Source organism: Cephus cinctus, unplaced genomic scaffold (genome assembly GCF_000341935.2).
Source record: "Cephus cinctus unplaced genomic scaffold, Ccin1 Ccin1_scaffold0068, whole genome shotgun sequence".
Taxonomy (NCBI): domain Eukaryota; kingdom Metazoa; phylum Arthropoda; class Insecta; order Hymenoptera; family Cephidae; genus Cephus; species Cephus cinctus.
This window is the reverse complement of record NW_014332811.1, coordinates 18,357-32,429: the sequence shown is the minus strand read 5'-3', so window position 1 is coordinate 32,429 and position 14,073 is coordinate 18,357. Positions and strand designations below refer to the sequence as shown.

The window sequence follows — 14,073 nt, the reverse complement described above, 5'->3', positions numbered from 1 at the left end:
TCTTTTTTGAGCAGGGAAAAAGAATAATTCAATGACTAATATTTGATATAGCCATTCATAGTCATTATAAGAATGTTGATCAGCAATTTGTCATGTCAATGAAAAATTGCAGATTATATAAATTATTTATTACATTCACTATCTTTATAATTCATGGACAAATCTAAAAATTTATTCATAACTTTGCCAATCAAAGATTTTTTAAGTGTTACTAAAAGTCAAAACAAGTGCAACCAATGCAACAAGATGAAGAAATATAAGTTATTAGAATCGTTTTATATCTAAAGGGATAAGAGGAAATAGAGAAGAATACCCCATATCAGAAGAGTAATAGCGAAAGCGTCGAAAATGCGCAGCATCCGAATGGATCAATGAGTTTCCTAAGCGCACGTCTCTACCGCTCCTCTCGCACTCACTGTTTCTGTTCATCTTGTTTGGGCTTGGCCGCTTTTGTCATCTCCCATAATTGATAAAAACTATCAAAAAATAACGCGAGATGAATTGTGGAATCTAATATGTAATTGCGGCTGCAGGATCCTAGGGGTTGGAGAACAATGGTAAGAACATCATCTAGTTATGTTACTATAGTTAAGAAGTGACATATATTTTCTACATTTTTGAACGTCATTCTATTTGATATTATAGAAGTTTAATATATTCACCCAATATATCCATATATTTGAATAAAAAATATATTTTTCCTTACCCTAGGGTGGAGGACAACACCCCAGAATGGATTCCTTTAAAAGAATATTACTGTATAAATTTGCAATATTGCAAATATACATCACCATCATTGCAGCAGACCGTTCCCCTTCTTACGAAAATCCTAAATACTTCAATATCGGTGGAGTCCTTTCTAACAACCAGAGCGAAGCACACTTCAATGAGACCATCGATGTAAGCCATGAAATATATCATTCTTTGAAGTTTATTAAGTGCAAAGCAATAAACTTTTCGCTAAGAAAATTGTCTTATTTTTACAGCATCTAAATTTTGATTCTCAATATGTTAATAAAGGAGTGACATATTATCACACAGTCATAGAAATGGATTCAAATCCAATAAGAACTGCACTGAGTGTCTGCAATTCTCTAATTGCTAGAAGAGTCTATGCAGTTGTAGTATCCCATCCTTTAACAGGGGATTTATCACCAGCTGCGGTATCATACACAAGTGGATTCTATCATATACCAGTCATAGGGATATCATCGAGAGATTCAGCATTCTCAGACAAAGTATGTAGTAAATATTATTCATATGTAAGTACCCCACTAATTTATTACAAAATCATTACAGAACATTCATGTCTCCTTCCTAAGAACTGTACCACCATACTCGCATCAGGCTGACGTTTGGGTAGAATTATTGAAACACTTCAACTATATGAAAGTCATCTTCATCCACAGTTCAGACACCGACGGCAGGGCTTTACTTGGTCGGTTTCAAACTACCTCACAAAGTTTGGAGGACGACGTGGAGATCAAAGTACATGTGGGTTGCGCACTCTCCTTCGCATGAGTTCAGATTTACAATGTCATAGATCGTTTGCACGCTTTATGCTGTTGTGGTGGCCATTGGATATCCACTCCTTTATTTTACCTGTTATGAAAAGATGGTTTAATTTTAAAAACCATCGAATGACTAACAAGGAAGTGGATGACAATTTGGTGCAACCAAATACGTTCGTTACTGGCGATTGGCAAGTAAGTTTCTAAATGTTTGATTTAAAAAAAAAAAGAATACGTAAACTTGGCTCTTATCGGAGTAACGAACGATTCTATCATATTTCTGCATGAAGCAGCTGATTGGATTTAGAGTGATGATACGAGTCGTGAATGAAAATTATCAAATTTTGTAAACATGTCTTTCTTCTCTTGCCATTGGTCTCATGCTATCATCTCATAATGTGTAGTACTTAATGACTTCTAAATCTACCGAATAATCGAACTTCCTAATATTACCGGTAAGTATGCTACTGATAAATACTACCTTCTAAAGGAATTTATTAATTTAATTAAACTGATACACTAACAGCAACTGTCTTGATTTAGTTGTCTGTCCTTAGAAATATGTTGGTAAACTGTGTTGTACGAATGTCTATTGTTCTAGCAACCCTCTGAAAAAAATGTGCATCCATAATCAAAGTCCAACTATTCCTAAAAAGTTATAATCAATGGTATATAAGCTGAAACTATTTTAAAGTTTCAAACAAGCATGTAATGTCCAGTGCATATATAAAATTAAAAGAAAACGACTAAACAAAAGCAATTGTAGAACTTGATCAAATCCTCCATATAAAGTACTTGTATATTTTCTAGGCAATTACACTGTAAGAAATAAACTAATTCTAAGTGTTCGGGTACAGGTGGAATCCGTTATTGAATTCGAACCAGGTTTGGAGAGTTTTACAAAACAACTCATGGATATGAAAAGTGCCCAAGCCAGGGTCTGTCTTATGTATGCCTCGTAAGTATAATAGCAGAGTAACAAGGAAAAACTATAATTTCCATTATAGAATGGATATCAAAACAATTGGATTTTCTATTGGCAGGAAGACGGACGCCAGAGTCATCTTCAGAGATGCAGCTGCTTTGAACATGACTGGTTCTGGATATGTATGGATTGTGACTGAACAAGCTTTGGAAGCACCAAATGTTCCAGAAGGGCTTTTGGGCCTGAAACTAATAAATGCCACAAAGGAAAAGGCTCACATAAAGGACAGCCTGTAGGTCTAAAAATATTGAATGAGAGAATTTTTTCAGAGGATATGGTATTTAATTTTTCAAATATTTCAAGGTACGTTTTGGTCTCTGCTCTAAGAGATATGAATGAAACGGAGCACATTACTGAGGCACCTAAGGACTGCGATAACTCTGGTTCTATTTGGGAAACTGGCAAGAAGCTCTTTGAGTAAGTTCAGAAATTAAAAAGACATTGTTCGTCAGCTTCATTACAATATTAATTTTCCTTTTAGTTACATAAGACGTCAAGTTTTACCAAACGGAGCAACTGGCAGAGTCGCCTTTGATGACAACGGAGACAGAATTTTTGCAGAGTACGACGTTATAAATATTAAAAATGATGAGCAAGTATCTGTTGGCCAGTACTTTTATTGTCCTGTAAGTATACACAGTGAGAAATAAGTTAATTTGAATGTTTACCTTATAAATAAATATTCCTATAGAATATCAGCAAGATGCGATTGCGCCTAGAGGAGAACAATATCACCTGGCCAGGCGGTTTACGAACCAAACCAGAAGGTTTTATGATTCCAACACATTTAAAAGTTTTAACCATAGAAGAAAAACCATTTGTCTATGTCAGAGAACCTCTGGACAATGAGTGGTGTCAACCTGATGAGATTCCTTGTCCCCATTTTAATACAACCCAGTATGAAAGTCAGTAAATCAATTACAACCATAGCACGCCTAAACAAACCTCCTATTTCTAAATAACAAAAACTACTCAATTTTTATTTTAGACACACGTATATTTTGCTGCAAAGGCTACTGTATTGATTTACTAAAAGCATTATCAAAAACCACAAACTTTACATACAGTCTTGCCCTGTCTCCGGATGGCCAATTTGGAAATTATATGATCAAGAATAGTTCTGGTAAGACGTTACTCTATACAGGATTGAAACAAAGTATCTATAAAGTCTAGTGGAGATTCGAAGAAATAAATTACAGGTGGAGGAAAGAAAGAATGGACTGGCCTCATTGGTGAGCTCGTAAACGAAAGAGCTGATATGATAGTAGCACCATTAACAATAAATCCAGAGCGTGCCGAGTTCATAGAATTTAGCAAACCATTCAAATACCAGGGTATCACCATCCTCGAGAAGAAAGTACATAGAGAAAACACATGATAAATAATCACTCAATACTTTCTCTATGTAATAATTTTAACTATTTAGCCGTCTAGGTCATCTACTTTGGTCTCTTTCCTGCAACCGTTCAGCAATACTCTGTGGATCTTGGTGATGGTGTCGGTGCACGTGGTCGCACTAGTTCTGTACCTCCTCGACCGGTTCTCGCCTTTCGGGAGGTTCAAGCTAGCCAACACTGACGGCACCGAGGAAGATGCACTGAACCTGTCCAGTGCGATATGGTTCGCCTGGGGAGTTTTACTCAACAGTGGAATAGGAGAAGGTTTCTATGTTTAGAAATAGTCTTTTTTCTTATAACTGATAGGCTTTATATAAAGTGTGTTAAATCGTTATCATATTCTATATTAATTAAAGGAACACCCAGAAGCTTCTCTGCTCGTGTACTCGGTATGGTTTGGGCTGGATTTGCTATGATCATTGTGGCATCTTACACTGCCAACTTAGCAGCTTTTCTCGTGTTGGAAAGACCTAAGACGAAATTAACTGGAATTAATGATGCTAGGGTAAGTAAAATAAATGAATTCACGCTATAAATTGTTAATTGAATTTTTATGATTTTAGCTAAGAAATACTATGGAGAATTTAACTTGTGCTACTGTCAAGGGTTCTGCTGTAGACATGTATTTCAGAAGACAGGTGGAATTGTCAAATATGTATCGTACTATGGAAGCAAATAACTATGATACTGCGGAGGAAGCTATTCACGATGTCAAAATAGGGTATAATAATATTAAAAATTTGATCTCATACCCTTTGATCTCATATAAATACGTAAAATTTGTATTGGATTTACTTATAGGAAGCTTATGGCATTTATATGGGACAGTTCGCGATTGGAATTTGAGGCTGCTCAGGATTGTGAATTAGTAACTGCTGGTGAATTGTTTGGCCGTTCAGGATATGGAATCGGTCTACAGAAAGGATCGCCCTGGGCGGATGCAGTGACTTTAGCTATACTGGACTTTCACGAGAGTAAGTCTAGCAGAAACAGTTTCAAGATATTAAATATAATATATTGTTTCGATGTTATTAGGTGGTTTTATGGAAGAGTTGGATCATCACTGGATATTACAAAGAAATGTTCAGCAGTGTGAACAGAATGAAAAGACACCAAATACTTTGGGATTGAAGAATATGGCTGGAGTATTTATACTGGTCGGTGCAGGGATAGTAGGTGGTATAGGACTGATTATAATAGAAATGGCCTATAAGAAGCATCAGATTCGTAAACAGAAAAAATTGGAGTTAGCAAGGCACGCTGCTGACAAATGGCGAGGAGCTATCGAGGTAAAGCAATTAAAAATAGTTCTTCGAAAGAATTTCTCCAAGATCCTGATTTTTTTTTAAAAGTATTACATTTCTTTCTGGCGACCAGGGTGACGAGGTACTCCAGTAACATTTGATTCACAAAGCTATCTTCATAGCACAGAGTAGAAATGCCATTCTAAGCACATTAGCTAATCGATTGATTCTCTTTATTTATTAATTTTATGAAAGTTGTCTTTCTAGGATTTTCCCTTTGCTAAATATCCAGTAAATCGATTCTAATATGTTATTAATTATTAACTTAGTGCCATTATACTTTGAGTTACAAATAGTAAATCTAGCAAATTAATTATGTACATGATATTATTTTTCTGGCTTGGCACAGCACTGCTTGCTGTACTATTAAAAATAATAGTAGGGTAGCATTGATTTTATAATACAACGAAAAGACTCGTAACAAAAAAAGAAATAATAGAGCAATTACAAGATGAGATTTTAGCAAAATCTGGTTAAAGTTTCAAAAACAAAAATAATGCTGAAAGACTATCGCGAAAGTATATTTGAGTTTTTTTTGTTAAAACGAAGCTTTGCGCTCATTTCGCTAAGCGTGTCATTTTTTAGAGAGCTAAGAATGAGAATGAAAAATCATACTTCCTTCTCGACTAAGCAGTCTGTAAATACATTTGATTCTAGAAACGCAAAACATTGCGAGCTTCCATAGCAGCTCAGCGAAGAATTCAAAGCAATGGCTTAAATGATCCTACAACAGTTAGCTTAGCAGTTGACACGGTTGCTAGGACGAGTTTGGCACCAAGAAGTCCTGGACGGGCTTGGCCTGGTGATAGTGACATTAGACAACGACCTTTGTCAAGAGCTGATGACATTAGATTGTCACCTGCTGCCTACACTGCCGACGTATCACATCTTATTGTATAGAGATTCTAAACTTTTCTATCAAGTAACTTATCTCATTATCACTACTATGCACTCCCTTATTATATTTGGTTTTCCTACAATTAAGAGATAGACGTAAGATATCTTTCTTTCTTTATGAAATCAGTTTGGCATTATAATGAAATCAATGGGACTTACCGAACCAGTATTATGAGGCTTTGTCAAACTGTTGACATTACGACAGTGACAAAGCTCGTATTTAGTAGTAATAAATTGTGCCAAGTGTTTAAACTTAAGAAGACACATGCTTGGAATGAATGCATAATAATTTCTAGTCTAAGAGATAGTTGTGATCTCTTAATTAATCTAATTATTGAACAAAAGCTAAGAATTAAATAGGAATAGAAGGAGAGAGTCCTATGTGTTGATAGAATCAGGCTTTTTCAGGAATATAAGACGAAGACGATGAATGAGTGACACTGTATGACAAGTATCAATATTGAAAATGTACTATTAAGCTAGTCGATACAATGATCTCATAGTGTTAATAATGAAAGAGTGACTATTAAGGTTATATTATGTTAATGAATGACAAAATTGATATATGCATATGATAAAGGAATAGAAATATACAGTACCAGTGTCACTAAAGGAATATGATATTTCTAATCCTATGGTTAACCATTAAGAAGTTAACTACTATGTACTAGAATGCACAGCGAATAGTTATGTCGTTGTTACCTGTACTTCGATTGTTTATTGTTTAAAAAAAAATAAAAATGATATAAGTTAAAAACGTCTTCAATATGATAATTGCCTTAATTTTTTTTTTTTAATTCTTTATTGGCATCTTATGAATCAGTAGTTGATTTAAGTTCCAATCCATGAACATTTGTTCCATTACATCAGTTTACGGTATTCCAGAAATTAATAAAATTCACATTATCCCATATAGTACATTAAGAATTCGTGATTATTCAAGACGTATGTATAATTTCACGAAATACATTTGCGACCCTCAGAAAGAAAATATGTATAAATATATTTTTAATTGTTTCTTTTGTAATATGTACAAAACGAATTCCTATTGTCAAATACCACTAACCAGATTGGAAATATATCTGTTGACATTTGCTTAAATATTTTCACTTTCTTTCAAATGTATTTAGAAATTGATAACGATAAATGATTATAAATCATTAGAAATTACTGCTTTTTACTGGGAAATTGAAAAACGGTCGAAGTTATGTGAAAGTCAATCGCGAATGTTTGTACAAAAAAAAAACAGAAAACAATGGATATCCAAGTAGAATCGCAAGATATTTTTCATATTATATACTGTAAATACCTTAACGGTATTACCTGAGCCGTGCCTGAACCTCTGCATTTTATTCCTCCAGGAAGAAATATTGTCCTGCTCTTTTCTGCTCCAAGTCCTATAAGAAAAATATTCGCAGTTGCTCGTTAACACTCCGAATTAAAAACAAGGCTGAAATATTAACAGATAACCTCGCTCTCACCTTCACCGACTGATTCTTATTGATTCGTGGCCTAAAGTTGTTCGGATCTCTCCTAAAGGTAATACCTAGAAGCTCCAGGAAGCGATTCATTCCGTTCAGCAGAGACTGAGGACAGTGTGCCGTAGTCTCCAAGGAAGGCGTACCAGAGAATACAATGACACGGTCAGCCAAATAAGTAGCCATGATGAAATCGTGCTCCACTACAAATCCAGTCTTTTTAGCGTGTAGGATAAACCTGCAATAAGAAAAATGATGATCCAACATGAAGATAATCTTCGTTGTGCACTAAGGGTTGTTTTCGGTACATTATTTCTGACTTGCCTTTTTATTACTTTAGCAGAGACTAAACGCTGCTCGGAATCCAAATAAGCAGATGGCTCATCAATTAGATAGACATCAGCTGGTTTTCCGAGGCAGAGCGCCATTGCTACACGCTGCAATTCACCACCAGAAAGATTTTGCACTTCTTGATCCATGATATCGTCGATTTTCAATGGTTTCATTACATCAGTGATAAATTGAGGATGAATGTAAGCGTCTCTTATTTTTTCGTGCAACAGTTGTCTAACTATACCCTGAGATTTTGGACTGATCTTCTGGGGCTTGTAACTGATGTGCAACTGAGGAATATTGCCTGTAGAAAAATTAAGATTTTCAGGATAGAAACCTAAGATTATTTTTCTCTTATTTATTTCCTACAGAAAAAAATCCTGTGGAAAGGGGTTAATTACTGTTTGTTGGATTTAGAGTAAATCTTACCAGAGCCGTCATCGGGAGGAAGATTTCCAGCAAGCATCCTAATGAAGGTAGTCTTTCCAGTTCCATTTTCTCCAAGTAAAACAAGGATTTCGGAATCCGTAAATTGACCTTTTTCCACATTTAACGTAAAGGATCCCATAGTCTTACTCATTGCTGGATATTCATAGTGATTCATTCGTTTTACTTCTTCCTCAGTAGCACTCTCTGCTACCTTGAAGACCAGAGATTCCTCGCGGAAGCGCAAATTCTCAGTAGGAACGAAACCGTCGAGGAAAATGTTTATACCTTCGCGAACAGAAAAGGGCATAGTGACTACACCATAGGCACCAGGTACTCCATACAGGCAGCAAATAAAATCCGACAGGTAATCCAATACTGACAAGTCGTGTTCAACGACTATGATAAACCTAGTAAACAGAGACGCAATAGAAGTAAACGTAGTAAAATACGTCTTCGGGAAGTAATTTATTAATTTCATGTGATTTACTTGTCTGGATGAATTAATGATCGAATCGTTACGGCAGCGTTCAGTCGTTGCTTCACATCCAAGTATGAAGAAGGCTCGTCAAACATAAAAATGTCGCCATTTTGAATACACACCATTGCACAGGCGAATCGCTGTAGTTCTCCTCCAGAAAGGGCCTCGATACTGCGATCGCGAATATGTGTCAAGTCTAATAGACAAATACAAAATTTAGATTCACATTTGATATAAATTCATTAGAAAATTCATTGTTAATAATTACCCAGCATCCTACAAATATCTTTCTGATTGTCGCACTCATCCTTCTTGTCCAACAACTGTTGGACCGTACCTTTTACAGCTTTTGGAATTTGGTCAACATACTGAGGCTTAATTAAAGCCTTCAGATCATCTTCAAGGATTTTAGTGAAATAGTTTTGTAACTCACTGCCCCTAAAGTGACTAAGGATCTCTGTCCAATCTGGAGGATCCTGAAAATTTGAAGACATATTTATTGTAATTAGATTTATGTTGTATGAGTATTTTGTAAAAAGGATGACTCACAGTGAAGCGACCCAAATTTGGTTTCTGTTTGCCAGCAAGAATCTTCAAAGCTGTGGACTTGCCAATACCATTGGTTCCTACCAATCCAAGCACTTCACCTGGACGTGGGATAGGAAGTCTATGCAACTTAAAAGAATTCTTCGAATAACGATGAGTTGTTTCCTTCTCCAAGTTGCTTGGAAGATTAATGATAGATATAGCCTCGAATGGACATTTCTGTAAGAAAAATACAATTGTATTTAAAACATATATATAATTACAATAGAAATATACAAGCACATGAAAAAAATAGAATTCAATTTTGTACCTTGACACAAATACCACATCCGATACATAGCTCCTCCGAAATAGAAGCTATTTTACTATTTGGAGTGACCTCTATACAGAGCTTCCCCATTCTCACCACTGGACACGAACGTTTGCATTCTTGCCTGCATCTTTTCGGTTTACATTTATCAGAATTCACAATGGCTATACGAGTGAGCCTATCGGTCTCTTCTATTGACTTCTTAGGAGGCATTTTGATAAGATTTTACGCTGGCTCAATCTATTTTCTACAAACAACATTAATGTTCATAAGTTGTCTATAGGAGCATAAGAATAATGCTAATGCGTTCGTCGCACTGAATGTTGAATACATGTACAATATGTTACTATTCAATTGATACTACAACAAAACCCAACAACAATAATAACAATAATAATAATAATAATAAAAATAATAATAATAATGGAAACATAATGATAGCTAAGTATTTGTTTAAAATATTCTAATAAAAAACATAAGGAAGAAATTGTAACATAACAAGAAGTACAATGAATTTAAAAAATGAAATAATTGAAGTAGCAACGATATCATTACATTTTTATAACCATAGTTTTATCAAAGGCCCTATATGTTATTATAATTGTCAAAAAAAGTATTATTTATGAGCAGTAATTGCACAAATGTAACTTTCCGACCACAAATTTAACCTCCATTCATAGTTTAACTATGCTGTGAACATATGTTGAGATTTTAAATATACCACTTTATAATACTTATGAACAATGCTTACGTTTAAAGAGATTAATAACATTATTATCAGAAATCACTAAAAGATCAATATTTATAAGAATTTACCTGTCAAGAATAAAAACGTGGAGGTGATTCTTTCGTACCGACCTCGTTGTGCACGTCCAGCTTTATTAAAGGGCGGCCATTCCCATTGGTGTCAAAAAATACTCTACTTACTCCAACATCAGCCCAATAAGTTATTTTATAAAAAGTATTAATAAAATGTTGAACTAAATAATTCTATATATATAATTGCGTAACAATCTAAGAATTAATAAAAATTAATTTTAAAAATTATTTAAGAAGGGAAAAATTCTACTCTAAATAATTTTCAGAGTTCAGTCACAATTCTGTTTATGAAATGCTGAATACATTTATTCCTATCAAATAAATATTGCTTACGATTAAGCACCGATCTCATTGCTATAGATTATAAAATATTAATTTTTTAAAGAATATTTCAAATTGTTGCCAATTTGTATGTATCCCGGTTATAGATATGTTTCTTAAGTCCGTTGTACAATGCGACATTTCTAGAAGCGAATTATATCAACGAAAAAGGGGAAAAAGTAATTTTGATTGGCTTATAGAAACGACTTTATGTAAGTAAAATAGCAAACCGGACGTCTCATTTGTTAAGATCATTTCTCGTATAAGATTCCGCCAATGTGGAGTCTGTTATTTTAGTCGTACGACACATGAAACAGAGCTGGAAAAGCTCCTTAAAATATGAACTCCTTTTAAAAATATAGCAAGATGTCGGCCGGGGTATTACGAATATCTTTAACCAACAGTAGTGCGTTAATAAATTTTTATAACCATATATATACACTTTATAACAGGTATACTTTACGTTTATTAATGTATTTTATAGTGTTGACTGTTGGGAATCTTTTGAAACCATTTGGAGCTTGTTCTCCTCAACGATTGAAGCTGTCAACACAATCCCAACCTGAAATCCAAAGCAGAGAAGGTATATAAATGTATATTAAAAATGTTCCCTGGAGTACATTAGGTTTTAATAGTATGTGGAAGGTTAATATCTGTATTGCAGAAATTGAAGTATCTTCGATAGATCCTCTAAAGCATCCTGATTTCTTTGGAGTACATCAACTTTTTACAGTGAAAGACTTGTTCGATGCAAAAGTACATTTTGGGCATAAGAGAGGATCCTTGGATGATCGAATGCGTCCTTTTTTATTCGGTTCTCGTTTTAGCCACCTGATCATTGACTTGGATCAAACAGCAGAGTTATTGAGAGAAGCATTAAACTTTACAGCACATGTTGCATTCAGAGGTGGTATTATACTGTTTGTCTGTAGAAATCCCCAATTTTCTTATCTGGTGGACAAAACTGCTAAAGAATGTAAAGAGTTTTCTCACACAAGAAAGTGGAGGGGTGGAACGTTTACAAATTCTACGATGGAATTTAAATCTACGACGCGACTTCCTGATCTATGTATATTTTTATCAACGCTCAATGGTGTACTGTTAGAGCATGCTGCAGTGCGGAATGCTGCAAAAATGTGTATACCCACTGTGGGGATTGTAGACACCAACTGCAATCCAAATCTGATAAGTTATCCCGTTCCAGGGAATGATGATTCACCATCTGCCATAGAACTTTATTGTAAATTATTTAAGATGGCAGTTCTTCGAGGTAAACAAGGGCGACAAAAATTATTCGAACACTATCAAGAGTGAAAAACAAATAGTAAACTTTTTAAATTTATGTTCAAATATATACAAGTCTGTAAAAGAAGTACATAAACGTACAAAAACTTGTAACTGGTGTTTAAACAATGATTATACCCTGGTCTCAGTTTGCATCTCTTCAGCAAGTCGTCTCTAAAACTTCTGTATTGTCATGAATTTTTTTCATAAAATTAGCACCCAGGATCTTCATTAAACTACAAAGAGAATTAACGTCATGGTAATAAGCGCAAATTAAGTGACAATTAAAACCTAAGCAGTCATATACTATACATACAATTTGTAAATATTGGGATAGTATACTTTCATGTATGTCAATTGTAGAAGAAGTGGTGGTGAGATCCATACTTCATGAAGTTTATTTGCCAATGCAACAGCTATTAGCCTGCTGCAGCATGCAGGACTTATTTTATTCTTTTCATATGAAGATGGTTTATTATTTACCTAGTAATGATTATTTATTTAGTAATGAAGTCTAACCAAAGGTAGGTATGATCCAAGTGAAACATTACCAAAGAAAACGTGACTAATACTTACTTCATCAAGATTGTCAATTAAAACTTGAGATAATATATCAGTCTGTACAGAACCTGGACAAATTATTGTTATTGGAATGTTAGAGTTCATTTTCTCCATGAATAAACTCTCAAAGTATGCCTATGAAAATAAGTGTAGGATAAGTTTCATAAGAGATGTATTAATTTATCTTCGTTCCACGAGTAAAAGACCTTTTTTGGGGGAATCATTTACTTTAAAATTCATAGAACATGATACCTGCAAAAACTGTTTTACTCATGGACAGACTATACTCCTCTATGATGGTAAAACTAACATGTAGAGCACTCTTGGATGCAGTATATGTGGCAGAAAATGGAGAGCTAGTGAGTACATCCAGACTAGAAGTCACTGCAAGGTGGCCATGGCCTCTGCTAATGAAATAGCGTAACACAATGCGACTTAAAGAAATTATTGAAAAAACATTCAGATCAAACATTTCTCTATCAACTTCAAGGTCTATATTTTCCCAAGCACCTTGTTGACTTTTACCAACATTGTTTACTAGGATATCAATCTATAAAACATGGAGAACTCATATAGATTTGTAAGTCTCTTTAAAGTATGACATGGAGTACCTGTCCAAATTTCTCGATTACATGACGAAATGCAGGCTTGTGTGATTCCATCTTAACAACATCCATTGCTAGTACTTCTATATCGTCTTCCTTCAGATATTTAAATCCTGCAATTTCATGGAACAGTTTTCATTTAAAAATATGCAGAATTCCAATACCATATTAAAGAAGAATTAGTTCATGACGATTCTTACTATTTAAACAACTGTTCTTAACTTCCTGTAATTCGACTGGTTGATTCGATGAGATAATTAATTTGCAACCCACTGAAGCCAATCTGTAAACCAGAGACTCTCCGATGCCACTAGATGCTCCTACAATCCACACTACCTTTCCACGCAAGGTTTCTGAAATTATATTCAATGATATATTTCATTTTAACTTAATGCAAGATATTTTATACATACCAATCGATTTCCCATATTTATTCATTAATGCAAGCTGCAGGTTACAATTCAGAAACCAAGGAAATATCATGTAAAACAGATGGTAAATAAGAACAAGGAAACCAAAGATTGCTAAGAGATCCATTCTGAATCTTCACTACAAAAAAGAAAAATATTAAACATCTTATAAGTACATTAATAGGCTATAACAGTAAAATTATGGAACAAGTAGCTTATGATCTGATAATTTTAATACTACATACCAGTAAACATATAACGTTTTATGTAATATGTATTAAATGTATTTTACAGGCTAGTTATTATTTTTTACTCAAATATGTAATTAAATTCTTCACGTATAGATGAACAGAGAATGTATTGAAGTATTCTTAGTTCATAAGTAATACTAACAAGATAGCTAAG

The 14,073-nt window shown here is 34.3% G+C and overlaps 4 protein-coding genes across 9 annotated transcripts; 2 read left to right on the top strand and 2 right to left on the bottom strand.

The window, feature by feature from the left end:
* The first annotated feature begins 282 nt into the window (after positions 1-282).
* Positions 283-6,851, top strand: LOC107269275 (glutamate [NMDA] receptor subunit 1). Of its 2 annotated transcripts, XM_015742956.2 has the most exons (18): positions 283-557; positions 712-900; positions 987-1,238; positions 1,300-1,494; positions 2,369-2,469; positions 2,555-2,728; positions 2,800-2,913; positions 2,978-3,122; positions 3,188-3,401; positions 3,485-3,619; positions 3,696-3,853; positions 3,923-4,157; positions 4,250-4,398; positions 4,457-4,614; positions 4,695-4,867; positions 4,929-5,182; positions 5,271-5,279; positions 5,855-6,851. In XM_015742956.2, exons 1-18 carry the CDS (start codon positions 555-557, stop codon positions 6,095-6,097), a joined length of 2,901 nt encoding a protein of 966 aa, XP_015598442.1. In that variant the 5' UTR covers positions 283-554; the 3' UTR covers positions 6,098-6,851. The 2 variants fall into 2 exon arrangements, with proteins under 2 accessions (XP_015598442.1, XP_015598451.1); XM_015742965.2 differs by lacking the exon at positions 5,271-5,279 and having other exon boundaries at positions 303-557.
* On the bottom strand, positions 1,463-10,636 carry LOC107269309 (ATP-binding cassette sub-family E member 1). 3 transcript variants are annotated; one of them, XM_015743024.2, is made up of 10 exons: positions 10,485-10,636; positions 9,669-9,915; positions 9,362-9,577; positions 9,081-9,288; positions 8,822-9,008; positions 8,335-8,741; positions 7,897-8,209; positions 7,576-7,810; positions 7,418-7,491; positions 1,463-1,602 (listed from the first exon to the last, which is right to left on the bottom strand). In XM_015743024.2, the coding sequence occupies exons 2-9, from the start codon at positions 9,879-9,881 to the stop codon at positions 7,444-7,446; spliced, it is 1,827 nt and encodes a 608-aa protein (XP_015598510.1). In that variant the 5' UTR covers positions 9,882-9,915; positions 10,485-10,636; the 3' UTR covers positions 1,463-1,602; positions 7,418-7,443. The 3 variants fall into 3 exon arrangements, with proteins under 3 accessions (XP_015598510.1, XP_015598519.1, XP_015598500.1); XM_015743033.2 differs by lacking the exon at positions 1,463-1,602 and adding an exon at positions 4,345-4,363; XM_015743014.2 differs by lacking the exon at positions 1,463-1,602 and having other exon boundaries at positions 7,353-7,491.
* Positions 10,637-11,055: 419 nt separating this feature from the next.
* Positions 11,056-12,206, top strand: LOC107269410 (28S ribosomal protein S2, mitochondrial). The gene is made up of 3 exons (XM_015743221.2): positions 11,056-11,214; positions 11,293-11,391; positions 11,473-12,206. Exons 1-3 carry the CDS (start codon positions 11,175-11,177, stop codon positions 12,120-12,122), a joined length of 789 nt encoding a protein of 262 aa, XP_015598707.1. The 5' UTR covers positions 11,056-11,174; the 3' UTR covers positions 12,123-12,206.
* LOC107269396 (dehydrogenase/reductase SDR family member 7) lies at positions 12,134-14,069 on the bottom strand. 3 transcript variants are annotated; one of them, XM_025086436.1, is made up of 8 exons: positions 13,914-14,069; positions 13,672-13,807; positions 13,459-13,611; positions 13,265-13,371; positions 12,964-13,203; positions 12,669-12,788; positions 12,435-12,575; positions 12,134-12,328 (listed from the first exon to the last, which is right to left on the bottom strand). In XM_025086436.1, exons 2-8 carry the CDS (start codon positions 13,793-13,795, stop codon positions 12,305-12,307), a joined length of 909 nt encoding a protein of 302 aa, XP_024942204.1. In that variant the 5' UTR covers positions 13,796-13,807; positions 13,914-14,069; the 3' UTR covers positions 12,134-12,304. The 3 variants fall into 3 exon arrangements, with proteins under 3 accessions (XP_024942204.1, XP_015598679.1, XP_015598686.1); XM_015743193.2 differs by having other exon boundaries at positions 12,409-12,575; positions 13,914-14,065; XM_015743200.2 differs by having other exon boundaries at positions 12,409-12,575; positions 13,672-13,802; positions 13,914-14,036.
* Positions 14,070-14,073: the final 4 nt, after the last annotated feature.

Bases quoted from the DNA above. Each gene is read 5' to 3' on its own strand.
- LOC107269275 (XM_015742956.2), top strand. The intron at 1,239-1,299 runs GTATGTAGTAAA...AAATCATTACAG, and splicing joins ATTCAGCATTCTCAGACAAA to AACATTCATGTCTCCTTCCT. The intron at 3,123-3,187 runs GTAAGTATACAC...ATATTCCTATAG, and splicing joins GCCAGTACTTTTATTGTCCT to AATATCAGCAAGATGCGATT.
- LOC107269309 (XM_015743024.2), bottom strand. From the start codon at position 9,881: ATGCCTCCTAAGAAGTCAATAGAAGAGACCGATAGGCTCACTCGTATA. The intron at 9,578-9,668 runs GTACAAAATTGA...TTTTTCTTACAG, and splicing joins GATGTGGTATTTGTGTCAAG to AAATGTCCATTCGAGGCTAT. The intron at 9,289-9,361 runs GTGAGTCATCCT...TCAAATTTTCAG, and splicing joins CAAATTTGGGTCGCTTCACT to GATCCTCCAGATTGGACAGA.
- LOC107269410 (XM_015743221.2), top strand. From the start codon at position 11,175: ATGTCGGCCGGGGTATTACGAATATCTTTAACCAACAGTA. The intron at 11,215-11,292 runs GTGCGTTAATAA...TGTATTTTATAG, and splicing joins AATATCTTTAACCAACAGTA to TGTTGACTGTTGGGAATCTT. The intron at 11,392-11,472 runs GTATATAAATGT...TCTGTATTGCAG, and splicing joins TGAAATCCAAAGCAGAGAAG to AAATTGAAGTATCTTCGATA.
- LOC107269396 (XM_015743193.2), bottom strand. From the start codon at position 13,795: ATGGATCTCTTAGCAATCTTTGGTTTCCTTGTTCTTATTTACCATCTG. The intron at 13,612-13,671 runs GTATGTATAAAA...ATATAATTTCAG, and splicing joins TAAATATGGGAAATCGATTG to AAACCTTGCGTGGAAAGGTA. The intron at 12,329-12,408 runs GTATGTATAGTA...TTCTCTTTGTAG, and splicing joins TATCCCAATATTTACAAATT to TTTAATGAAGATCCTGGGTG.